Source organism: Corapipo altera, unplaced genomic scaffold, assembly GCF_003945725.1.
Source record: "Corapipo altera isolate COAL_440 unplaced genomic scaffold, ASM394572v1 49, whole genome shotgun sequence".
Classification (NCBI taxonomy): Eukaryota; Metazoa; Chordata; class Aves; order Passeriformes; family Pipridae; genus Corapipo; species Corapipo altera.
In genome coordinates, this window is record NW_020884879.1 from 5876664 (window position 1) to 5904543 (window position 27880).

At 37.5% G+C, this 27880-nt stretch overlaps 1 protein-coding gene across 3 annotated transcripts in view; it reads left to right on the plus strand.

Moving 5' to 3' along the window:
• Positions 1 to 27880, plus strand: part of ASXL3 (ASXL transcriptional regulator 3) — a 129971-nt gene that overhangs the window by 27203 nt on the left and 74888 nt on the right. For all 3 annotated transcript variants that reach the window (XM_027638713.1, XM_027638714.1, XM_027638715.1), the window contains one exon: positions 16263 to 16265. In XM_027638713.1, coding sequence (XP_027494514.1) covers positions 16263 to 16265 — 3 coding nt within the window. The remainder of the gene's footprint in view (positions 1 to 16262; positions 16266 to 27880) is intronic.

Sequence of the window (27880 nt, forward strand, 5' to 3'; positions counted from 1 at the left end):
ATTTTTGCTGAATTCACTGTTGTTCCTAAGAAACAGAGCATTCTGTGTGATTGTTTGCACTGCATAATGGTACACTACTTTGTTGGTAGCCTCATAACATTCTCATAATAGCTGTATTTTGGTAAAATTAAAAAAGAAGTGGTGTGGAAGATGAAGTTGAATTTACCACCTTTTACAGATTTAAGAAGTGCATTAGTTCTTGTCAAGAAACTGCTTCAAGCATATTTGGCAATGATGCCAAGGAAACAAGGGGATGAAAACTTTAGAAAATGAATGTCCAAATGTGTGTTATGCTGCAACGATTTGCATACAAGAACAAAAAAGCAAGAAAACACAATTTTGAAAATCTGTTTTACTAAGATACTGTTTCTCACAGCAGTGATTAGATTGCTTTCTTCTTCTTACGTCTTGTGATATGAGACAACTGCATGGGAGGGGCTCATATGCCTGATAATAGCACTTCTTTGTAATTTTAAAAATTCTTGTATCTGTGATCAGAACATGAATAAAATTTGGCGTGGAAAACCTATGGGAGGGAATGAAGGCAATGTTTTATGTTTTAAGTATAGAAAATGTCAAAGCCCTTTTAAATTGTTGCAGAATGGATAATAAGAGAAAGATTCCTTTAAAGAGGTTCAAAGCTAGAACTTCTTTCATTTCTTCAGTTACTAGGAAACAGAATTGCAGAGGAATAGGAAAGAAATTCAGATTTGTTATGATTTTTGTTCATAGTATGATATGTGCAGATATGTGTGAATGTGTAGTAGATTGCAAGATGCTATATGTGGTCCTGAGTACCTAGAAAACCAAGAAGGATAAATTCAATATTCTTTTCTCCATACTTGAAACATTCTACTATGTTATAGACTCGGTGAACCTATAACTCCTTAGCCTGAATATTCTAAATTCTGCAATTGTAAAATGAAAAAATGTTGATTCTGTATTGATTTTTTTTAAAGTATTTTGAATTTGCATTTAACTTCTGATTTCATGTTAAAGTTGTTTCTGCTGCATTTCAATATTGATTTGGCACAAACTTGCAAGGTTATCTTCTTGCCTAACTCTTAGTAGGATCCAATAAGGTATTTGACTTCGTACATGTATTTGTTGATTGGGCCTCAGTGTGTATGTAATGTTTTCACAGTACTTGAATTTAAAGTCTCCCATTCAGTTCATCCTGCCCTGCAATGTTTTTTGGTACCTTTCTGCCAGTGTGGTGCCTTTGCTGTTACTAAAGATGGTCTTTCCTGGTCTCTTTGCTGCAGCCAGCTAAGATGAGCAAGGGATGTAAATTTATGATGTGCAGTTAACTTGGCCCATAAGCAGCAGAATGGCATGAGTGTATTTTATTCTGTATTGATTTGTGTATTCTTCCAAGTCTGAACTTGTGCCAGGAATATGTTACTACTTTAATATACTTTACTTATTCCTTTTTACTGATTATCATTGTCAGGAGAGCCTTGGTAATTCTAAATGAAGTTCTTCAAAAATTCTCCTCTCTACTGTTCCATTTTTAGATGAATGAGATTAATTGGCTTAGTCATTTTTCATATCTATTGCAACATTAATTAATCTAAAGCTTTTTGCTGTGGTAGTAAATCTGAAAAAATAATGTATGATTTTCAGCAATCTCATTGTCATTATGTGTAATCTTTAAAAAGACACTGTCAGACTATACAGCCTCTTTTTTTCTTTGTTTGCCATAAAGACATCAAGTTGCATATTTATTTTTGTATTACTCAAATAATTAAATGCAAAAGGAGGAAAATTCCTGAGTTACAAAGCAGATATAGGTTACAAACAAAAATAAAAACTTCACTGATACATCCTGTGAGAGGTTATAGCCTACCTGGTTTTCTGTGTCTTTGAGGGGGTACTTGTTAAATACTTTTCCTGTTATGGTGGTTGATTGTAAAATGGTCGGCAGGTAGGTCTGCTACCTAGAAGGAATAAAAAGTTTTAAGGCAAACATTTTGAGGATGTAGAAAAAACTGGTTTTCTTCTGTGAATGGTGGGGAGGAGGGGTGTTTATTTTACACTCACACCTGTGAACAGTGTCAGGCCAACAGTCCTGGACATTGAAATCTCTTTACAAGGAAAACAGACAGCAGCTCACTTCAGTGCACAGTGCTCTGGATTTTCTATCCTAGAACCTGCTGTCCCATTGTTTTGAAAACATTTCCCTCTCGGGTTGTAAATTTCTAGACTTGCAACCTGGCGTGTATGTATCCAGGTGTGAGATGTTGCTAGTGTGACATAGACTACTAGTCAAAATATGATCCACTCTAGCCTCAGTGCTCCTTTTCACTGGTCTGCTGCCTCAATAGTTGTTCTCCATCTTGTATTTCTCCTGTTACTTGTTCCTGTTAAGGTCTAGAATTTCCATTACTGAATTGTGTTCAGGTTTTCTGCAGACCGCTTCTCTAACTCAATAATTGATTGCTTTAACCATGTACTCTCATCTTTCAGCATGCTTGCAGCTCTTCCAAGTTTAGTGTCAACTGCTTATTAGAACGTGTTTCCTTTTGCAGCATGACATATTTCTCTTTTTTGCTTATGGAAGTCCCATGAGAAACAATTTCCAAACAATCATTAAGTCAGGCTGTAGGATGCCTGCTTGGGCTATAGGATACTTACTGCTGCTTCTCTAGCTACAGGGTCTGCTGCTATGTCACAAATAATATTTTGATAGATTTGAAGTAACTTGTTCTTGACAGCTCTATGTATTACTCAACTTCTTATTTGCTAAATGCTTCCAAATAATTTTTATTCCATATTTGAGGGGAATTGAAATTCAGTTGTTGCATCTCTACTTCTTTGGACCAGCCTTCTTTCATTCTTTTTTTTTTTTTTTTAAGCTATTCACTAAGTGTTTTCCATCTGTTTGGAATTACTGCTATCCTCTACAAATTCTCAAAAATGACTTGATAATTCTGAGACTGATCCAGTCAGCTTTAATTACCTATAGTGAATTTCAGTAGATTTAACTGATTTGAGAATATCTAATTTATTTAATTATCATCTAATCAATTTTTCCGTGTTTTTTCCTGGTGTTGATTTTAGCAGTTGTCTAATCATAGACACCTTTCTGATTAGGCATTAACACCTCTGTTTTTGGTATAAGTGCTCAGTGCTACCCCTTCATGGAAGAGCAAGCCATGCTCCTATCTGTTAGTGTGCTTACACAACTTTATGCATGTTGTGTGAGTGAGTTTGCTGAAGTTTAATTTCCTGAAGCCAATTTTGTTTTTTTTGTATTCTCCCTTAATTTCCTAAAAATGAAGAATCATTCCTGCATGACCACTCAATGTTTTCAACTGGCTCTTCCCCACGGGTTCAAGTCAAACCTAGTACTACCTTCCTTTCTAACTGCTTTTTGCATCTTCTGTTCAAGGATTTTTGTTCCTAACGCAGGCTCAGAAACTTGCCAGATGCTTCTCTGTCTCTTGTCTTTCTTTTCCCAGGAGATGCCTGTGTGGTCATAATGGGTATATTTAACTAGGTCATCATGTGTTTGAAAAATTTTTGCTGATTCTCACAGAAAAAAAAAAGCTTCTGTCTAATTCTCTTGGTTTCTTGCTATATTAAACTCTGACCCAAGTATCATCCTTGTTTTTGTCCTTTTTTGTCATTACCTGGAAATTGCCTGTAGAACCATCAGAAATAACCTATCTGTTCCTTTCTGTTTGGGGCACTGCACCTTCATGAAGAATAGGACCAATTGAGACTGCTTAAAATTATCAGGGAGACAAAAATAAGACAGAAGTTGGTATGAATTAGGTGTTTGGATTAAGGAAGAAAAGATTGACTATAGACATAGTGAGTCTTCAACTATATAAAAGATATGAAAGAGTGAGGAATGTTATCTTGAATGTCTGATATGGACAGAACAAGAAATAAGGCCTTTTAAAATTGTGATAAGAGAAGATTCTGATTAGACAGTAGAAATTTTTTTAAAATTTTTTAGTTGATTTCTGTCATGAATTGTGGGAGAGATGTGAGAGATCTCTACGTTTCTCCAAAGCCAATGTAGATACATGTCTGTTAGGAGTTATGTAGATTTGGTTGATCCTGCCTTGAACTAGAGGAATGAACTAGCATATCCCTTGATCCATGGTTTTCTATGAATTTTTTTAGATCGGTTTTCAGTACTTGGGCTGTACGTATTGTTTGAGTCCTAGGGGAGAATATCCAGCCAAACTCCAATAAATGTTTGATGCTAATAACCCTAGATTATGTCTTGGCTTTCTGTAGTTCCTTTTGTCCTTTGCATGGTGAGGCTGGGAAATTGACTTGTCTGGATAAGATTAAAGCCAAGGTTTCTCAGTCCAAGTTAAAAGCCAATAAAATTTCAAAATGGGACAAGCACTGTTTAATTTCTTGGAGTGCTACTTTAGCCCACAGCTATGCTAGCTATTTGCTTTCCTCCTGCATTAGACTCAGGATTGTGACTGAAATGGGATAATTTCATAGTGGTTTTGCTGTTCAGCTAGAGTAACTGACCTCTGTATGGTCAAGTAACTTTGATTCTGTTCAGGTAATTCATAGAAGAGTTTAAAAGAAGTCCCGTTGTCTCATTCTGTTTTTCATTTTCCAATAAGAGTTTTAATCTTCTTTCTCTTGATGTTTCTTTGTTGATCTTAGTTTCAACTATGGCAATCAAAGTCAGTCCTATCTCCTCATCATCAGTTTTTTCCTCTGCATATTTTGTCTTTTACTCAGCAAGACTAAGCTATTGACTTATTGTTGTGACAGTAGTCTTTCAGAAGACTAAGAAGAGGTGCTTGCCGTTGGCACTGTCAGTAGTGCTGTTTCTTCTCCACTCCACAGTGTTGATAATATTTATCATGAATTATATCATAACATATTTAGTCTTCTGAGCCTAGGAAGGCAGCAAAGTATGACGCTAATAATAGTCTCGAAGACACTCTTACTAGATTTACACACTTTTTACAGAAATATGAAACTAGTGGGTTAGCTAGAATTAAACCCACTTTGAACTGCTGAGTGGAGTCATCAGTGGAATAAAACACATGATCCATACAGGGTCTGTATTTAGCTTTGAAGTTAGAGGGGACTCCTGAAAATATTACCATCACTTGTGAATCCTTTGATCTTTCTGACAGTGTCTCTTTAAGCCTTTGCATACTTCATCCTTAGAGCTATTGACTTAAAAATAAAATCCCTTCTGAATGCTGCTGTTTCTGTAAATAGACTAAATGAGCTGGCAACTGTCTTCTGTTGTTTATCATTTTAAAGTTCCTTGTTTTATTGTGTATGCATGTAGACAGAGAATTTTTTGCTTTCTTTCTCTGTAAAGTCATTCCAAGATGTCATTATGATTCATAATTAAGTCATAGTTTTTATCTTTCACTAAAAAAAAAGAAAAAAAGAAAAGGAAAAAAGAAAATGCTCTCCAATTACCAAACACCCTTAAAAAATTAATTGAAAGAACCACAGTTTTTGTCTTAAGGCTCTGGTTGTTAATAGAAGAGCACGTACAGTTAAAAGGCTTCTGTGGTTGCATATGTCTGATAGAATTTATTTGGGAGCCTCTTCAGCTGAAGGGAGTGCATTGTTTTGTCTGAAGATAGTTATTCCCTGCAATGGACTGAAAGGAAGCCTTGATGGAAAGAGAGAGAGAAAGCTATTCAGCTTCTTTTGCCTGGCATTATTAGGTTGATTTTCATGCATCTACAGATGTGGCTTTTGGCTGTAGAGTAGTGAAAGAAACAAACTTTCAGTACAACCTGTCTTTCTGCATAAATTCACTTCAGACACCTCTTTGAAATGCACTTCTTCCCAGTGTAACAGCAAACTGCCTAATTTGGTAGGCCGTTTTGATAGCAGCAATTTGCCAGCTGAAAATCTCAGGCTTGCTCCTTCTTGCTTAGGCATTCCCAGCATTGTTATGCACGGTGCAGTTTAACCTGATAAAAATTGATGAATTTCCTATATTACTGCATTCCAGCCTTGGCACTTTAACTTGCATAATCACACCCTTGTCACCTCTGTGGTAATTATTTCAGGTTTTAGAGTGATGTAGCCCTAAAACAACTATGGTATTAGCTCAAACCAAATATCGGGGTTGTGAGTTCTGGACTCCGTGTTGCTGCATTGTGATTACCCTACTGTTAGTTTAAAGCTAGCTTGCTTATGTCTGGACAGCAGTAATCCCACCTTTGTATTGATTTGGAAAACTAGTTTTGGATGCAAATTAAACAGGTGTAAAATAATAAAGCTTCAAATGTTTTCCCTCAGCTAATGCAAAGATGACAGAATTTTTATTTGTGATGGTGAATCTTCCATTATATATATTATACAAGATATATTTCAATATAAGACATTTAACTACCTTGAATGTACTTTTTTTTTTTTTTTTGCTTGACCCACCATTGACCTAATTTCTTCTCCATATTTCTAATATTTTAGAAATTATCTGGGCTGTTGTGTTAGCTTCAATGCTACTCTTCTTTCCTTCACAGGACAGTTGAGTCTCTGTCTAGGGACTTTAATAAACAGTCCAGTAAAATCAGTCTGCGTGTCAGCCTTTTTTATAAAATTACCTTTGTTTCATTTTGGTTCTTTTAAGTAACAGGTGCCCCAGTTGTTACAGGCAGGCTAAAAATCATGCTTATGTCACAGATGAAAAGTCTTGTGTTAGTTTTATTAAGTGGTGGATTTAATTTTAGAAGTATTTCAGATGATAAATGACAAAATGTAAATTGTAAGAACCTTTTGAGTATGGCACAGAATACTTTGGAGGATACTGCTCTTACTTTTAAGAATATTAATTGAGCATATGTAAAAAGAGAGTGGAGACAGAAGCAAAGTAATATTTATCAAAGCTTAAATGCAGAGGTATGAATATATCCTGGTCCTCTGCTCCTCCACTCCCAATATCTTGTCCATTAAGGAGGTGTTGCCAGTGCAGTATCTACTAGTTCCCATCTATATGGAATCCCTTGTCCCAAGAGTTTCTGCAAGGTGAATCTTCACTCTTTCTCATACTGCATCACCTATCCCATGGTCTCCATTTATCCTAATCTGCTGTCATCCTTTTTCCCTTCCTTTGAGGACTCAAACTCCATTCTGTGTCCCTGCAGTTTTCCTAAGTATTACAGTGTAGACATCCCAGTATTTATTTCATGTCCTGACTGGGGACCAATCAAGTGTCCTTCTTTAGTTTGATTCTAGGACCAGTTATGAGAAAACAGAACAATTCCAGAATTTTATTATGACCTTAAATTGATGGTTTAAAACAGTTTAGAAAAGTTCATATAGCTTCCTTTCTAGATTTCGGAACAATTGTTTCTCTTTTTAAGATTAGCATGTTGCTGCTGCATTTTCATATGCATTTGTGCTCACGTAGTGTTCAGGACTTCAGTTTTCCATTTGGTACAATGTTTCTCTGTGTTTGTGTGCTAAAACATACATTGTAACCACCTTTCCACCTCTCATGTAATACGAAATAGTACTGTTTGATTTTTTTTTTTTAATTTTTTGAAAGATCTGCTAGAAACTTGTTTGCTTTACATCTCATAGCAGTTCTGCAAAACACATCTGCAAAGACTGGGAAAACAGGAATCCAGTATGTGTGACACACTTGCTTCCACAGTGCTATTAAAATATTTTTATTTTACTTTTGTAACCATTTACATTTTTATTCCTTCCACACAAGCCCAGTCTGTATATTCTCAAAGAGTATTATGCTTGTGCACTGCATAAACCTTTGTTTTGTTTGTTGGTTGCTTTACTGGTAAGGGAGAGTGACTTGTAGGATTGTTAGATATTCAGGTTACAATAATTCAGAGGATATGTGAGAATTTTAAAAGTTTCGTTGTTTAGCTGTAATATGAAAAATTGCGGTGTTAGATTTTGTGATGTGATAAACATATTTCAAATTCTAAAGATCTGTATGGGAAAAATATTTTATTTTTGAATGCACACCCAAGTCCTCTTTATGACAGCCTAATTTGCTGAAATTAAGATCTGCATAATGTGTTAAGGTAATGTTAAAGATATTCTTTTTTAATACAAGTGTAAATCCGACAACTTAAATGTAACAAATAATGGATAGCAGGGCAGATGCTGATGATCTTAAAAGATTTGCTGTTTATTTTGTACAGTCATGAAAACACTTCCTATAAAGGACATTTTATTTTGAAGTAGGAGACATTAACTGTGACTAAATAATATAAATTTCTCAACGATTTCAGTGTTGTTTTTCATAGTGTAATGATTCTTTTATCAATATATTTTCATATTTAATGTAGGAGTTTGTTTTGTCTTTTTTCTATGTTGTGTCTCAGTGTAGACTGCTATGGAAAGAGACTGAAAAGCAATAATGTAGTTCAGGCTGATGAAAAGAGAAACCTTCTGCATTATAAATTGGTGTTACCATATGCGTAGCATTATCCCAAAAGAGTGTATTGTGTCATATCTGTCTTCTCACATTTCTCCTAGACAGCGTAACTACGCTGTATGCTACAGATCTTTTTTCTTTAATGTTTCGGTATTTCAAAGAGTAATTCTGCTTTAAAAATAATGTCTCTTTTTCAGAGAGAGAGAAATTAAATAAAAATATCCTGAACACGTTCAAAACAGTTAGATACTCGCAGAAGTTATGTTACGAAAGTTTCACCAGATCTTCAATCCGTCCTCTGAGCAGTGAAAGTTTTTTGGTTGGTTTATTTGTTTGGGGTGGGGCCTTTGTTTTATTTGGTGGTTGTTTTGTTTTGTGTGTGTGTAGTATGTTTCCTGTAGTATAGTGCTTTAAAGCCTGATTTCTTTTCTAAAAATGACTGAAGAGATGAGATCTTCCAGTCTAGAGAATGTTTTCTTATTTTTTTATCCAAAGTCTGCCTGCAGTTCCTATAAACTGAACCATGACTAGATTGAATACATTCTTCTATTTTACTTCCTTTATCAGATTGTTTTGCTAGCATCTTTTCGAGGAAAGCAAGGACATAGGAGAGCTTTCCAATAATAGTTGTCCATTGTTGTCCATATGCAAAATTTTCAAAAAAATTTTGAGGAAACTGAGATTTGACAGCATGTGTTCTTCTTTCCATCATTGTTCTGAAATGAAGATCTGCCACTTATTAACATTATAGTACATAGGTACTGGTATTTTAAAATAAAAGTCAGAAGCAAGACCTGCAAGAGAGCTTAGTATCAGTGTATGCTGGTTAGGGGCAAAATGCAAGAATCTTTCTTGAGTAGCCAACAACCTTGTTCAGCTCTCTTGTGCTTGGAAAAGGCAAGAATAATCTCCTGTATTTACTTTAGGTGGTATTTGGACAAATGCAATTCAACACATAAGCCTGTCAGGAGCAGCCGTATATATAAAAATTTCAAACACAGAAGGATACAGACACTTTAGCTAGAAGGAGTCACCTTTTGAATGTACACTGATAAAATATTCTTAGGAAAAGGGTTTAATCTGCTGAAGGCTTAAAACCTGCAGTCAAAATTGAAATCTGGCTGGGAACTTGAAGACATGCCTTCATTTAATGGATTTATGAGCTTTTGTTGCACCATCTGAGTAACCTAAGAAGCTGCTTTTCCTTGCAGGTGTAAAATGAATTACTGTAGGTTTCAACTTGCTAGTTGCTGATTGAGATTTATTTGTTGGGGTTGAATTTTTTTGGCATTTCTGTTTTGTTCTCTGTATTTCTCTTTTGCATTGAAAAGTTAGTACTTAAGCCTATTATTTATTACTGCTTTGAATTTCATTTATCCCACAGCTGACTTTTGTCTTTATTTCTAAGCATTCTGTCTTAAGGGACATGCACAACATCCCGCAAAATAGTATAATCTTCTTTATGCTATTTCTAGTATTCCATAGCAACTGAGGAAGAAAAATGAGCCTAAACTGAACACTACAACACAGGCAATTCATTACAGATTTTCCGCTTAGTATTCAGTAAATTGTCAAGTCCTTATTTTCATCATTAGCATATTTTTCACAGAGCAGAAGCATAGCCATTTCTGGCAGACTGAATTAAATCTGTTTTACTTGAATGTGAAAGAAGAAAACATTGTCAGGCTTTCTATGAAAGCATAATTTTCTAGTAATAATTTATTTTTCTGGAACAGTTTGCTGTGGATGTCTTTGTTTCTATAAAGATATGGGTGTATATGCTTCAGTTTACCTGTAATGAAATCATTTCTTAACTGAAGGGGAAAAAATATGGGAAAATCTAGGATTTTTCTTTTCTTTTCTTTTTTTTTTTCCTATTTGTATTGCATGAGCTGAAACTTTTCCTAGTTCTCTTTTAGCCATGCACTGGTACACTTAATTTAAAATTTTGAAGTACATTTTTTTAGAATCAAGGCCCCCCAGAAAAAGCCTCAGAATTTCACTGTCTAAGGACAATGAAAAAGATCAGGTATAACTGTTCAGAAAATTTGTTATGTACATGAATTTCTTTTCTATCTAAGTCCAGCTGATAGCAATTCCATTTTATTAATTTTGAGTCTCATAGGTAGTCTTAATTACTGTGAAATTAAATTACGTGCAAGCTCTTCATTTCAAAACAGAATTTAAAAAGTGCCTGAACATATTTTGTGTGCTTATGTACTGTCATGTTAAGAAGAACATGTTTTATTCAAGATTTTATTTTCTTTCAGCAATATAGAAAGCTCCCATCTTCTGTTTGTAATCCCAATAAACTCTGCATTTGTCAGCGAGTCTGTTTTATGATAGCTGTTTGCTAGAACCGGTAACTGTGTGGCTGGCAAATATTTTCGACATTAACAGAGAACAGGGAACCAAAACATATACCTCAAATCAAAGTATAAATAAAAGAACTTAAAATTTGTATGTATGAAACTTGTGTTTATGGGCGAGTGTGTAAATACACCTGCAGACACAAATTCACCTCTCTACTCATACACGTGCCCTTATATAAAGTTGTAAATCACAAAATTATACTCAAATGTTTCATTTGCTCAGTTGCTCCAATAGCAAAGAGTACGGGAAAGAGCTCAAATGATCCCTAAGAACTGTTTTGCTGTCTGCCCTCAACAGCTAAAGAGAGGACAAACTGACTTTTTTCCCCTAATTTCTTTTGGTTTTCCTTGTATTTTATTATGAGGAAAGGAAAATGGGATCTCGTAGCTCTTTTTAGTAAGTACTACCTTTCAGCAAGAAAATACCAAGCAAACACAGCTGAGTAACCCTGTTTAGGATCTTACAGCATCCGTAGGTACTGCTGTATAGTTTGTGTTTCAATAAGCTTATGATATGTTTATTTGCTATCAGGAATCCGTCAAGATACACCATTGGGAGCTTCACTGGCAGGCTTTTATATTTAATTAGAAAATAAAATAAAACAAGTGCGGGATCCAGACAACTAATCTTTCTTGCAAGTGTCCTCCATTACTTGCTATTCCTTCCTTTCTTTTTTTTTACGTTACTAGTACACCTGAAGTTCTTGTCCTCTAGACTGATAAATACTTTAGGTAACCATTATCAAATATGAAATCGTTTTGTAAAAAATATGTGTCCCCTGCAGTAATCACAAAGATAAAAAACCTGACCTATAAATGACAACAAGGAACTCTTTGGGAAGAAATGAAGAATGAATGACAAGCAGGAAGTTGTTGTTTTGGTTTTGTTAGATTCAGTCTAGGAATCTTTTCTTGGCCAGTGAAGATTAGGCAGTCAAACAGTATTTATATTCTTAACTCTGTCCCCTTCATCCAAAACATAACACCATGAAAACCAATCCAACCATTAACCTTTCTCTGTAGTAGCAGCTTAATGGTATAAATGTAAATTATTGCATCTAAATGTCATTCAGTCAGATGATGTAATGAACTGTATAAACTAAAATAGTGTTGATACAAGATTATTTGTGCCTGAGCTACAGTCCACGAAGTAATGACATAATTTGTACTGTTAATTAATTTAATACTAAATGTATCATTTAATTCTTTATTAAAAACAGTAAGCAATTTGTGGTTAAGACTGAATTTTTTTGAAAGCCACATTATTTTTAGTTTCTTTGGCTCTCTTAGGCATGTGTGTCTCAGCTTCTGCATTCAGAGGGACTTTATTAATGACTTCAGCAGAATCAAGCTTCCTTTCAGATGGAATGATATGCCTATCAGGAATGGCCAGTCTAAAACTTTTAGCTATCAGTCCTATGTTTTCACAAAATATTTGGTGGTTTCTACTGTTATAATTTTAAAATTCTGTGTGTGACATTTTGAAATTAGATTGACTTTTAAGTTAAATAGAAACTTAAGTCTCTCAGTTCCAGACTTAAGGAGCTGTTTTAAGTCAAAAAAGAATAAGGAGATCTGCTAATAGACTGAACTGCAACAGCTGGAGTAAGTTAAAACACAAAAATAAAAGTATCTGCTTGGTCCTTTGAGGGAAGGAAAGAAATTTTACTATGCTGTTTTGCCAAGTTAAACTCCCTAATGTACAACAAGTATAACTTAAACGTTTCACATCCACACAAATATTTTAATTTGACACAATAAAACAAATAATTTGTTGCTATATTGTTAAAGTTACAGGACGTACTGTGATTGCCCATTCTGCATTTATTTTTGGGTTTTTCTTACAGATGAGAGCCTTAACAAAAATATTTTAGGCACATAATTGGCATTTATTAGTCAGCCAAGTTGTAGTAATCACATTTATTATAATGTTTAAGGTGAAATTATGGTCTTGCTTATACAACTGTTATTGTAGGAATAAGTATTACTAGAAAACAGTAATTTGTTGTTGGATCTAATCTTTATTTGTGATTATTCTGAACTTCCTTATTCTTTGTATCAGTTTGATTTTTTTACCTGTTTATTAGTAGAAAATGAGTAATTGAGTAAAACTTTCTCAAGTACTGAATTACTCTTCAAATACAAGAATATTGAGAAAAATCTTTTGTAAGGGAAGGAATGTTTATTTTTATTTGTTCATTCTCTTGCATGATACAATAGACTTCACAATTATTTTTTTCAATTGAATAAGAACTGAACATGTAGAAATAGGTCGTTCTCGTATGTTCTGGCTTTCTCTTTTTGGATTGGGTGCGATGTTTTGGATGTTAAACATGTTGCTTTTGCATAGTTGTGCCAGAATTTGACATTTAGTTTCAAAATTCTAAATTCCTTCAGTTAGTCATTCCTTCAGAAGTCATATCCTAATTGAAAACTGGGGAGAAAGAAAAAAAGAAACTGTGGGAATTTTCCTGAACTTTTGTGAAAGAGAAGGCATAAGACATGGTGCACTTTCTTTGGTTTTGAGTAGAAATGAACAAAACTAAAATTAAATTTAGGGATTTCAGTTGTTCATGCTTCATAAAAAGGTTTATTATTATTATTATATTATACTTCTGCTTTAAAAGAAGTATAATTCTTTTATCAGAATAAGATACGATAGGATGGAGGGGAGGGCAAGAGAGAAGAGTGGGAGAAGAATGAAGAGAGGAGAGATAAAAAGAGAAGACAGAGAAGATGGGAAAGTAGGAGGATAAAGGAGAGCAGAAAGGGAAATGAAAAAAATGAAAAGAGAGGAAAAGGAGGAGAGGTGTACATAACACAGCACTGGCAGTGGGGGGCTGCAGGTTGGCCTCTGTGCAGACACAGCTGACTCCAACAACCCCACCACAAGACATAGCTGAGCCCAGCAACCAAGACAGTGGTACCTCTGTGGTAACATATTAAAGGAAGGACAAAACCAGCACTCAGACAGAAGAAGAGGATAAAAAAAGAATGTGTGGAACAGAAGTGTGAATGCCAAGGCCGGAGAGAAGGAAGGGAGAAGGTGCCCTGGGCACCAGTGCAGAGGGGGGGACCCTTGCAGGCTGTGGAGGGCCACACCAGAGCAGATATCCTCACTGCAGCATGTGGAGAATACTATACTGGGACATCTGGATGTTTCCTGATGGAGGTGTTGCCCCTGGAGAGCCCAGGCTGGAGCAGACAAAAAATGTGAGGAGGAAGCAGCAGCAGAGAGAAGCTGCTGTGGACTGACTGTAACCCTCCATCCCTCAGCACCACTCAGTGAGGGGAAGGTAAAAGAATCAGGAATGAAAAAGGAAAGTTGAGCCTGGAAGAGGGAAGCTTTTGTTTCTCTCTACCCAAATCTATTTTAATTGGCAATAAATTAATTTTCCTCAAGTCGAATCTGTTTTGTCTCTTGTGGTAACTGGTAAGCAATCTGCCTGCCTTTATCTCAACCCACAAGTTTTTCATCCTCTTTCCTCCCAGATTCCTGTTGAGGAGGTGGGAGTGAATGGCTGGGTGGGCATTTGACTTATGGCCAAAGCTAACCCACCACAAGAGGAAAGAAATAAAGGGAGAAAAAGAGAGGAAGAAACAAGGTGAAGAGAAGAGAAATGAGGAGGAAAAGAGGAAAGAAAGGAGAAGAAAATGAGAGAAATGAAAAAGAAGAGAAAAAGAATAAAACTGAGAAAACAAAGAAGAAAGGAAAGAGAAAAGGTGAAAAAATGAAGAGAGGAAAGAAAAGGATAGAAAATATATACAGGGAAAGAAAAGAAAAGAGAAGACAATAAAAAATGAGAGAAAGAAAAGAAAGGAGAGAACAGGAGATGGAGAGGAGAAGAGAGAGAGAGAGAGAAGATATAAGGGAAAAAGAGAGAAATGTAAGGGGAAAGAAAAACAGAGAAATGCAAGGTGGGAGAGAGAAAAAGAGAGAAAAAAGAGGAAGAAAGAAGAGAAATAGAGATGAGAGAGAAGGAAAAGAAAGAGAAAGGAAAGGACCAAAGAAAAGGAGACAAAAGAAAACGAGAGGGAAAAAATAATAAAAAGGAAACAAGTCCAAGCAAGTCCACTTTGGTTCAGGAATCTGTAACTGCATGCTGTTAGCAGTGAAGTAAAAATTTTTGACTGACTGGAAGAGCTTGTATGTGTTAACCAAGACCCTTTTACTTTCCATCAAGTAAAAGCAGTAAAATCCCTATATTAAAATAGCTTTGGTTTCAGCATTGCAATTCAGTGAATAGATACATTCTTTCCAGGTAAAAATTTCCAAAGAAATTGTAATAAGCATTAAAAACTTTCTTACTGAGTTGGACAATTGATTACTTAGGCAGGTGGATGGTATGACTGAAATGGCACAGCATAGCAAGCTCAGGCAGCCCAACATGTTGGCATGCATCAATTTTTAGGAATGGGCAAAGTTAATATACCAATTTAATTAGGATAACTCAGTAAGATTTTACTAGTGAGTGTAAAGAAAGAAAAATTAATCGCTCTTGAGATCAGCATAGCAATTTGCTTTAATGCTGTTGTTTCTATCAGGGAGAAATATTATTTAATAAAATAATGTCATATAACAGTCTGGTAGCTCAACATTGAGTAACATTAAAGAGGTAAAGATTTCTGATATGAAGAAAGAAATCCATAATTTTCATAAATTATAAACAGTTTTAAACTCTATAGTATTTAGTAGAGTACTTTGCACAGTACTTTGCTTGGCAATACTTTTTTATTATTTCCATAAATGGTTAAATCTTGCCATAATTTAAGCCGTTTTACTGAAATATGCTTGCCTTTTAAAATTTAATTCTGATAGGTCTTAACAGTGTGTTGTGATTTGCCTCTTCTATTTTCTTTTCATTACTGGGGGAAGGTAGAAGGAGATGTATGTACATCGGCACCTCTTCTGGTTTTATAAATTCAGTTGCAATTGGTTTTAATGGCAACAACTGGAAAACTTCACTGATATCGCGTGAGAGAGCAGGGACATGACATTAGGCTCGAGCGGAGGAACATGTGGGGGTGTGGAGCTCCTTCAAGCTTGGTAATTCTGCTTTTCCTCAGCAGGGTGGTACCTCCGCCTCTCCCCTCCTCTGCGTCCAGATGTAGCAACCCAAGGGGTTATAGCTGAGGCGAGCCAGCTGCATCTGGCATGTAGGTTCGGGAGCGGCTGGAGGGAGCGCATTGTGTTAACTGACAAAAGGTGAAATACAGGCCTCGCGCTGAGAAGTCTGAAATGGGAACCAGTTGTGTCAGTCTGAGGCCATCCTTCTCCAGTTACTGTAAACCAATATTGCAGCCGAAATAATAATCCTGCTCTCACCAAGCTGCTTTTCCTGCTCTGGGCTGCCCACCTCCCTGGATGCTGGCACAAGCGTTCACATGGTTGTTTGGGGAAATAATCAAGTTCTAAATAAAGAAGAAAGGGGGGTTGGGGAAGAACACATCATGGAGGCAGGAACACGTGGTCTGACTTAGAGGGAAGCCACTCAGACTGCTTCGTTAAGTGGCAGAGCTGGCAGAAAGTGACGTGAGCCCAGTATTAGTCTTGGTGCAAACCTCGTTGGTGAAAGCAGAAACTACTCTATGGCCTTACGTTCAGGTACAGAGATGCATTATTGCTGGTATAACTGCGGGGTGGTGTCTTGCAACCATTACAGCTGGGGTAACAGAAGTCTCTGCTGTGGATGATAAGAAAGGCTGGAAATTCTTCTAATCAATCAAGGGAGGAGTATGGCTGGTAGCTGTGACTGCATCAGGATTACATTCCTAGTACAGCATGATAAAGTAGGAATCCTACTCAGCCTTCTGAACTAGGCCTGGCTCACAGTGGTTTTCTGGCAACACTTTGTTCTGCCTTCTTTTCCCTTTTTCGTTGTGCAACAGAGTTAATGAAGCCACTGTCAGATGCTGCATGGGCTTCCTCAGTGGGTGGTGCAGAGGCTCAGAAGTCCTGTTGTTCTTTTGCAGTATATTTTGTCACTCTGTTGCAGACCTCCAGCAGAAGCAGCTAATCAGAGATTGAGCAGTTTGCAGCAGTTTCCAGGCTTCTTGAGCTTCTTGAGGAAACTTCAGGGAAAATCTTCTTGAAGGTCCAGCTTCTGGGGACTTTGGTGGCATGCCACAGCGGGTCAAGGCCAAGGAGTCATTTGACTCTCAGTTCTGACGAACAGTTTATGTTGGCTACTTGCTTCTTGTGGACTACCTACATAGTAGTCACAAGCCGACTGTGAATAGAGACTCATAGGATTGGGAAGTTGGAAAGTTATGACTTTGGACAACAGAAGGAAGCTTCTCTGCCTTCAGAGAAGGATAGGTGCAGTGCACTGGAAGGACATCAGCAAGATTGTCAGGGGAGACAATTAGAGCAAGCTGAGGCTGATGTTTTTTACCTTTACTTTAGCAAGACCTTAGTGTCTTCACAGTCAAATTGGTGAAATAGGAACTCTATAAGTGGACAATAAGGTGGAGGGAAATTTGCCTGGACTGCAGACCCCAAAGTGTTTTGATCAAACATGCTAACTCTAGTTGGTAACCAGTTACTAAGTGGTGTTGCTCAGACATGGAACACCTAAATATTTAGGTATTTAACAATACTGTTAAACACCTAAATAACGGGACAGATTCAGCACATTCAGCAAGTTGGGAGGAAGCAGTTGGTGTTCTGGAAGACTGGGCTGATGTTCAGAGGGATCAAGACAGCAGAGATTTGCACTAAGAGGAACCTAATGAAACTCAAAAAAGGCAAGAGCAAACTTGTTCCTCTGGAACATAGTGATTAATGTAGTGGTATAGGTTGGGGGCTAACAGGCCAGGAATCAGCTTTGCAGAAAATGACCTGGGAGTCGTGGTGGTTAAGAAGGCATACATTAGTCCATCAGTGTGCCCTTGCAGCAAGGGGCAACCCCATGTTGGGCTCTGTTAGCAGGAGCATGGCCAGCAGGTCAAGTGAACTGATCCTTCCCCTTCAGCACTTGTGAGACCCCATTTGGAGAACCATGTCCAGTTTTGGGGCCCCTAGTCCAGGAAAGAGATTGATATATCAAAGTGAGTCTAGTGGAGGTTCACCGGGATGGCTGGAGGCTAGAGCATATGGTGTATGAGGAAAGGCTGAGGGCTGGGCTTGTTCACAAAGGAGAAGAGAAGGCTCAGGGGGATCCCATGGCACTCCACAGCTCACTAATGGGAGGGTGTAGGGGAGACAGAGCCAGGCTTTTCTTGGAGGTTGCATAATGACAGCATGAGAAGCAAAGAATGAGAGGCAACAGACACAACATGTATCATGGAACATGAAACATGAAAAATTATGATTTGATACTAAGAAAAATACTTTCCCGGTGAGAGCAGTTAAGCACAGGAGGAAGGTTGTCCAGAGAGGCTGTGAAGTCTCCGTTCTTGGAGATTGCACAAAACCTGAGTGGATGAGGCCTAGATCCAAGTGGCTCTGCTTTGAGCAGAGGGTTGGATGTTGGACTAGATAACTTCTGGAAGTTATTCCCACTGTAAATTATGTGTGTGTGAACATTGGTGGAGCTGAATGTTCTTAAAAATAGCTGTAACTTTTTTTGGGGGGAGGGGGGAGTGGGCTGTACTTTTTGCATTTGACCGACCAGTTGTTTATCAGTTACACACATGCACAAGATATTCTTAAAACTCTGCAGTGACAGTTGTGGAGACTGGCCAGTTAAAAAGCCAAATTAAACAAGAGAACTTGGGATAAGTTCATAGAAGTCCCTTGTGTAGGATGATTAAATATTAGAGGCCAAAAGGCATTCAGTGATTACTGACTGCGTTTTGTTTAGCATAGTCACTTTACTTTCCACCTTGACTTCTTTTTTTTTTTTTTTGAGGAGTAAGCTTCACCCACCTTGAAGCCAAGAATATTTGGAAGGGTGGGGTGTTTTTTTTTTCGTTTTATACATTGCATATTTTGTGGCAGTGTTTTTCTTGGGTTTAGTACATTTTTGACTGTAACATAGTCATTACTTCATTTTTCTAAACATATGTATTTAAAGCCCACAGGGGTCTGTGAAATCTGATACTAAAATAAGACATCGTATATATAAAAACCATGGTTTCTTTAAGAAAGCCATTTTTTAACCTCTATTCCAGAATTCCTTTGATGTGGCAAGAAATCTTTTTTTTTCACTGTCTTTATAGTTTTTTCCTTCATGGTGAACATTGATATTGGAGTAGAAAATGAAAAATGTACTAGTGCTTTTTAATGAAATCAGTTAAAACTATTAAAAGAAAAAAGAGAAAACCCCATACATTTTTGAATAGGAAGTAGCTGTCAGAAAGAACAGTGTTATTTGACCAGTATAAGAATTTGTTACACAAAAAAATCAAATAGTTTCTTTTAAGTGGTGTTGAATGAGGAGGGTGTTCTCAGTCCAGGGGACACCTTAGCTATTGTGACTAACTGACACATGCTGATTTCTTGTTCTTTTGGGGTAGTTTTCTTTCTGAAACATTTTTCTTTTGGGATGATTTTAAAAGGTACTCTTTAATCTTTGCCTGTGTCTTTCAAAAACACATTCAAATGCCCTTTTTTTTGTTAGCATTGCTTTCTTTCTTATGTTATTTGTACGACATCTGACGAAATGGTAAAGACTCAAAGTGCAGAGATGCATTTACATATATCCTTTCTTTGAGATTTTTCTTCACAAAGAAGAAAAACCTGGGGTTTTCTCAGGTGTTAGGGAACACAGAAAAGTGTAAACAGTCTCTATAAAACTTGTATTCTCATTTCCTTTCTGGTCGAGGAATGCTTGTTGCCATATGTGAATATCATTTAATGAGGTGTAATGGTGTTTCAAGCATATTTTTCAGAACATTCAAGGTATTCAGGGAGACTTACTCAGAGGCATGAGTAAAGGTAATCAACAAAAATAATGAGTAGGGGTATTAAAATTTTGGAAAAACTTGTCAGTATCTTTCAGTCTGTAGTGTATAATATGGGATTGATATGATAGATTTGTGTGGTTTTTATTCTTTCTTCTCAAATTTACCTGCTGTATTCCTGGCATCTTGTTTTCAGACACATTGTAAATATTTTCAAGGAAATCCATCACAGTAGTTCTATAAAATTATGTTCAGGAACACTTAAATTTTATACAGGTTCTGGAACTTTTGTAAATAAAGGCTTTCTTATGAGAAAAAATGGTAAAAAAAAAAAGAGAAAGCCTTGCTGGCTTAAGGAGTACTGAGATTTGTGATGAACTTTTGTTCCAAGGGCTTTTCATTTTATTGGTTTAGACCAGTCCTAAATAAAGCTCCATTTTCACCACAGGTGAACTCCATTTGTTGTGTTCTTCTGGAACAACATTACTGTGGCTATTGTCACCAGATTTGACACTATCAGAAGTTTTCTCAGGCTGCCAGAGATAAAATATACTAGATAACAAAAAGATTAATTTTCAGTGTTGTAGGGCATCAGAATTTCATCTACCCTGGCCTCAGACCACTGAGTGCTCTAAAGGTAAGGGTGGAAATGCCAGACTTGATTGAAATGTCTATGAAAGGCCATTGCACAGAGCAGAAGGCAGGATCAGGTGTGTTTTCAATAATCTTTACCCCTGCAGAAAAAAAAAAAAAATTAGATCTACCATAGTGCTGCAACACAGCTAAGAGGTGAAAAAACCCCTAAGTCTATGCCATCATTTGCAAGTGTGAGCCAAACTCTTGGATGCTGAGAGGGAATTAGAATAAAAATGTATGGGTAGTCATGCATGAGAGCTTTGCTTTCCAAGAAACGTCTTACATTGTGTGATCAGTTAGTCACTTGTGACTGACTGTGGGTGAATGCAAACAGTTTGGCAAACCTTTCAAGCAAAGAAATAATGTAACATTCTCTTGCCAGCACCCCCTGTCTTTCTGTCATGTTCACCTGCAGCTAGCAGTTTCATTCACTTGTCCCTCTTAGTTTTTCCGTGATGACACATGGCTAGAAGTTTATTATGTTTGGTCTTTATTGTATGTGCCAATGCCATGTAATCACTGAAACAATGACTGTATGTAGATGTACAAAAGGCCCAGAGGGGTATTGCTTCATGCAGGAGGATCCTAGAAGTAGTAGAAATGGGTCTTAAGGGTGGTGGCATAATCTCCAGTATTTGTTTGTTATGTATATCCTTCACACAAGACTTGAAAATAATTTTTGTGTGTCTCTCTTCCAAGGAGAGACAGCATTGCTTAATGCTTCAAAGGTGGTCTGATAAGAGACTGAGGACACATGTTAGCTCTGTAAAAGGAGCTTCACTTCTAACTCCTTCCCTGATTCCAGTTTTGGTCAATTCAAAATGTAAAACTAGACTTAGATGAGTTTGTAAACGAGATTTCCTGCTAAGAATGGCAAAAAAAAAAAAAAAAAACAACAAAAAACAAAACAAACCAAAAACCTTTTCATGATACCTAGCTTGAATTTAGGATCCATGTTGAGTTTCTCTACAACATTGCTCCAGATTATTTTACATTTGAAGGGCACTGAAAAGGTTTGGTTTCTTGGTGAGATATCAGTTCAGTCAGCTGTGATTCTAGCTGCTTATAACACCCTCAGAAGCTGCAAAGGGCAGAGTTCTGGTTCATTACTAGGTTCTTCTGCTTTACATTTTTGGCGTTCACTGCTTTGGTTAACTTCAGTGAAAACTGCTAGCTTTTGAGACAGACATTGGGTATCCATGACATTACAGCATGTCTGTACTGGTTCTTGGTTTTTCTATCATACTAATAATGATCTTTCCTCTATCTTCATCTGATTTAGAAAAACAAGAAATCTATATGAGGGTTGATGTTGGAGCAATGTTAGTAGTACATATAATGGGTCTTTTCCCCTACCATCTGCTGGTAGTTTACAGTCTGTGAGACTATAGGTGAATGAGCTGGGCTAGTCTGTCTTGTAGCCTGATAGCCTGGCTTATTTACCCTGCTCAAGAATAGTAGCCCTGTCGGTGATATCTGAAGTCTGAAAGTCAGGTACCACGTGTGAAGAGATGTAAAAATTTTCTTCATGGTGCTGCCAATATGGGAACAAAACTGATGTTAATTTTGGCTAATATGGATAAAATTCATTAAAAATAAAAAATAGGTATGTTAAGGAATTTCTTTTAATCCTTTAAAATACATTTAAAGATCGAGAGCTTATAATAGGAATAAACCTTAAGTATAATTTATTCAAACTGTATAAATAGTATTCTACCTCTGTGTACTTCAACTCCTATAGAACTTTAGCAAGTGACTTAAGGCTTAAGACTTTATTTATTGTGACTTTATTTATTATTTTAGTGATTAAGACTTCAGAACAGAAATAATTTGGACAGTCACATCAACGGTAGGTATCAGGAGTATTTTCTGTAGTTCTCATTAAGTTCTGGCTTCTTTAAAATGAAGAAGCCAGATGGAACCTCAAAAAGTAAAATGCTTTTTTTCTTGTTCAAATTTATGAATAAGTACTTTGTGTGAGAGGCTGAGATCTTACAGCTCTACAGTTTCACCAGTCTATATATATAGAAGTAGTAGATGGTTCCCTAGCTACCTACTACCCACATATTAAGAGGTGGTTTTATTGTTTAGTAAATTATATTGGATATGTGATATTTTGGAAAGTCTCCTTTTTTTTCATGTTATATCCAGCACATCTAATATATTTTCATTCAGTATTTAAAAGCCAATCCCTTAATCAAATTACAGTTTCTTTCCAAAGATGATTTGACAGAAATAAGTATACTTGTAATGATTTGGTAAATAAGATGTCATTGCTATTTTAACATCAGAAAATAGAACTTGAATTAATTTCTGTACATTAATTTAGATAATTGCTGAATGCATTTGTGGTCTCCAAATATCGAAAAGTAAGATTACATTAAAGCTCTATTTGTTGGCTGATTGGGGTATTTTAATAATTTTAAGCAATGAACAAATTAACCTTGCAGTAGGAAAATAAGTGGGAAAAAATCAAAAGCAAGATTGTAATTGATTATTAAAATCAAGTTTTCTGTTTGATAATTTAAATTGGTTTAGTTTGGATTAACATGCTTAGTCTGTGATTTTGCTGTTGAGTGAAGGATGACTCTGAATGAAATTGTACCTGGAATACTGGTGGTGGGTTGAACTTGTCTGGACACCAGGTGCCCACCCAGCTGCTCAATCACTCCCCTTCCCAGTCGTAAAGGGGAGAGAGGGTGAGATGGAAAACAACTGGTGGGTTGGGATAAGGCTGTTTATTAAGGCTAAACCAAAAACTTGTGTGCACAAAAGCAAAGCAAAAAATAACAAGGTTTATTTTCTACTTGCCATCAGCAGCGATGGTTGGCCACTTCCAAGAAGCAGGGCTTCAGCATGCATAATGGTTCCTTAGCAGGCAGCCATTGGAAACAATGAATGCCCCCCTTCTTGCTTCTTTCCTTAGCTTTTTCCTTTCCTGTGGTTAGTTTGGCCTACTTGTGTCCCCTCCCAGAAGGAACGTTACAGTGCTGATACTGTGCTCAGCAGTAGCCAAAAGACTGGTGTGTGATCAACACCATTCTAGCTACCAATGCAAAGCACAACACTGTGAGGGCTACTATAGGGAATTGAACTCCATCTCAGCCAGACCCAATACAAATGTGTAGTCTGTATTTAACGTTGGCCAAGAAAGCAAATATACTGCTTGCAGTCTTCCTGTGTATTTTGGGATTGCATGGCCAGGTTTTGGTAGTGGGGGGCTTACAGGGGTAGCTTCTGTGAGAAGCTGCCAGAAGGTTCCCCCATGTCCTATAAAGCCAACGCCAGCCAGCTCCAAGTCGAAACCCCCTGCTGGCCAGGCAGAGCCCATCAACAGCAGTAGTGCCTCTGGGATGACAGAGTTAAGAGGGGGGGAAAAAGCTCTACACAACAGCAGTTGCAGCTGGAGTGAGGAGTGAGAATATATGAGAGAAACAACTCTACATACTCCAGGATCAGTGAAGAAGAAGGGGGAGGAGGTGCTCCAGGCACTGGAGCAGAGATTCTCCTGCAGCCTGTGGTGCAGAACCATGGTGAGGCAGCTGTCCCCCTGCAGCCCATAGAGGTCTGTGGTGGAGCAGAGATCCATCTGAAGCCTGTGGAGGACTCCACACTGGAACAGGTGGATGCCCAAAGGAGGCTGTGACCCCATGGGAAGCCTGTGCTGGAGCAGGCTCCTTCCAGTACCGTGCTAGAGCACATTTGCTGGCAGAACTTGTGATCCTGTGGAGGACCCATGATGGAGCAACCTGTTCCTGAAGAACTGCACCCTGTGGAAGGGACCTACCCTGGAACAGGGGAAGAGTGTGAGGAGTCCTTCCCCTGAGGAGGAAGGAGCAGCAAAGGAAACGTGATGAATTGACCATAGCCCCCGTTCCCCATCACCCCTGTGTTGCTGTGGGGGAGGTAAAGAAAATCATGAGTGAAGATAAGCCCAGGAAGAAGGGAGCGGTGGGGGTAAGGTGTTTTAAAGTTTTGTTTTATTTCTCATTATCCTACTCTGATTTGATTGGTAATAAACTCAGTTAATTTCCCCATGTTGAATCTGGTTTGCCCATGATGATAATTGCTGAGTGATCTCTCTCTGTCCTTTTCTTTCTGACCCATGAGCCCGTCCTTATATTTTCTCTCCCCTGCCCAACTGAGGAGGGGAGTGATAGAGCAGCTTTGGTGGGCACATGATGTCCAGCTGGGGTCAGCTGGCTGGTTTATTTAGACTAATTTGAAACCTTTATTGCTGAAAAAATTGCAAGTGGTTGGCAGGAAATCTTGCACTGATCAACACTGTCTTCTGTTTTCCTGTGCTCTCTACTTCCCTCTGTGCCAAGGGAAGGATCCTGTGCTTGTGCCATTTGAATATAGTAAAATGGCCAGGTCTTCTTTTCAGTCCTCACTTTAGTGGACTTCTCCTGGGTATTCCTTCTGAGCCCCAGCTGGAAGATCTTGCTGCAGCCCCAGCACTAACAGCTGCTGCAACACTACCAGCTCAGTCAAGTATGGCTGTGGGATGAGAGCAGCTCTAGACCAGTCAGCAGCAGTTTGCTTATCTTCCTCATGTATAGGACAACTGTCTTCTTGTCTTGGTATAGCTACTTAGGTTCCTGGTGGTTTTGCGTGGCATTCCCAAGTTAGGTTATGGCTACAGTCTTGTAAGGCAAGTTGGGACATTTTGCTGGCACTTGACTGCAGGACCATGAGCACACAGCTCCTTGAAGATTGTGGAAAGCTTCTAAGAAGCAGCCAAAGACGGCTTCATCACACTTGGTGTATCTAGTGCTTCATGTAGTGCTCTGTGGAACACTTCAGCAAGCAATGCACGTATAGACATCTAGTCAATTTTCCAGGATTTCTAGGTGCTGTATATGTTGGAAAAAGTATACTTAGGGTATATTATTAGCTCAGTCTTGATAAGAATTTCGACTTATTGAAGAGATAAAGAATCACAGGTTGCAGGACTGGATACATGCTCAAGAGATCATTTGATGCAAACACTGGGACAGGTTCCCATCTGTGTACCAGCCAGGACTGGTGTGTGTATGAGCTTCTCAGGAAGGTCTTTTTACAAACTCCCCTGCTCAGTTCTGGTGTTGATTAAAACATCAACAGCTACATTCACACTTTTAGACTATCTGTGAACTTTCTTTTTCTTTCCCCGGTGGTCATGAAGAACATTTATCTCAATTAACTTCAGCGACCTTTTACATGTTTCTGGAAAATAACAATTTATGCCTTCTTTTACTTTTCTGTTTACTGTACCACACAAATGTGTTTTCTACAACCTTCCATCTTATGTTTTATTTTCTTTATCTGTTGTCACTCTGAAACTGGTGTAACTTATGTGCATTATAAACATATTTTATTCTGTGTGACTTCGAATCAGAAATTAGTTCTGAAGCCTTTTGGTTTTACTTTTTTCCAGCAGTGAGGAAAAATTGTTGCTCCCTTGTGACTGTTTGTGTATCTCTATGAAATGAGCAGATGATTTCAAACAAATAAATACGGAACAAATTTGCAATACCTCAATGGTCCTCTTACAGTGGTTGTCATAGATTTGGGAACATATCGGGAAGGAGAGGTTACTGCACATATAGTGGGGCTGGGTGGTTGAAATGCTGCCTTGCTGCAGGACCTGAGGTCTTTTGTCTGCATAATGTTGGGGAACTTTCACGGTCTCCACACTATATTGCCTAGACAAGTTAGCTTTAGTCAATTTATTTTCCATATTTAAAATATTTTTTTGCCAAGATTGTAATTTTTGTCTCTTGGCAAACAGTCTAGCAAAGACTGTTAAAATGAAGAGTATAGCCATGGACATTTTCAGGGTTTTTCTGATGAAACTATGTGTTTGAGAAGTTCACAATTTAAAAATAAGTAGTGTTTTTACTGGTGTTTTTACAGATTTTTGTAGGATTTGGGGGAGGGTGGCAGAGGAGGAAATAACTGAAATGTGTACTTCCTCGTGTTTCTGCACAGTTTTGTGTGTGGAAACTGTAGTCTGACATTTCGATTTAGGTAACACTGGCTGCGTGACCAGTAGAGGGAGCCCAGAATCACTAAATGTTGGAGAGATTTTTGACTGGGGGAGTTGGGGTAAAAAGCTTGCTTTGATAATGAACAGGAATTTTGAAAGGATGTGCTGAATACTACTAACTCATAGTGATTTTGGGAAAGGAATTTATGGAACATTGAAATGCCTGATATTTTTTAAATGATAGAATTATGTTAGCAACTTTTATATTGGAAAGCTAATGAATGTTGTATTTTGATTTTTTTTCTCTTTCCTATGTTGCTGGTTGTTGTAACATCATAACATCACATCACCTTCACAGAAAGTAAGTAACTTTTCATTTTTTAAACCTATTTGAAAGTATGTGTTTGGGGGGGTACACGGCTTGTATGTGTGCATAGATGTATACACATATAAAATAAACAGATAAGCAGAAAAATACCAGTCTTAAAGACATACTGCTACAGATGGTAACTCCCATGTATGAATGACTTTTAGAATACCACAGTGGTTTAAAGCAGTCTCACCCAAAAGATGATAAATAGTATGAAAGTTCTGCATCTGAAGGCTATAAATGGTAAACATATTTCTTGTGTGCAGACTATGGCAATAAAACTTGCAGCACTTTGGTTTGAAATACATTATGGCTCTTAAAATTCACAGATATCAAGTTGCAAAGTAGAATATTATTGTATCCAATTTCATTTGACTGAATCAAAGTTGAACTGATTTGGAGTGTTTCAAGAACTTAGGTCAAGCTGTGCCATTTTTGATATTCAGAGATACTCAGCCTTATATTTGGCAGGCCTCGACTGCTTTATTAATACCTGCCAGGAGCTGTGAGCAGAAGGAACATGTCCTCAGGCTGTAGGAGAATTTAGAAAGCATGCAATAAGTAGTACAGATCCCTCAGAAAGTGCTCTGTGATTCAGACATCAGTCTGCATCATGGGATCTTTGATTGCTGGCTTTTTGAACCACAGTCCTATGTGTTGTGATAGCATGTGTTGCAAGCTTTTCCAGTATCAGTTGTGAGTAACATCTGGGAATTTTAATACAGTGTTTCAAGGATGCCAGTGCTGACAGAAGAATAGGAAAGTCATTGGTTAACATGGGTCAACATAGCAGTGAAAAAGGGCAACATAGAACTTCAGTTTGATCTGCTAGCTCAAAATAAATAAATCCCATCTCACTGTGTCCAGATTATTATTTCATTTCCATTTAAGTGTGTTGTGTGTGGTTTGTTTTGTGCTCGTTATAGACATACCCAAGTGCAGTTTTCAAGAAGGGTAGGTATGGCTCTTTGGTTGCGTGCCATTAGGAGTTGCAGATATCTGTAGGCAACAAGCGTAGCAGTAGTTAAAGTAAATCTTGGCTCAGTAGCCCATACGGGTTTCTTTGTAAGTCAAAGAGTAGTTTCTGTTGTCAACTTGCCAGTTGTCTAGACTTTGAAGATTAAGATATCTGCTGTGAGCACAGTAGTGGTCATGAGATGTTGCCAAATCCTCTATTTTGGGTTCATTCATCTTGTATCATTTTAATTGGTTAATGATATCTAAAAATAAGTGTGGATTCCAGAGTGTCTCTGTCAGAATAGAAGGATGCAAATTGTGCATACATGTGCATGCAGTTTTGTTTCTCGTTGACATACTGA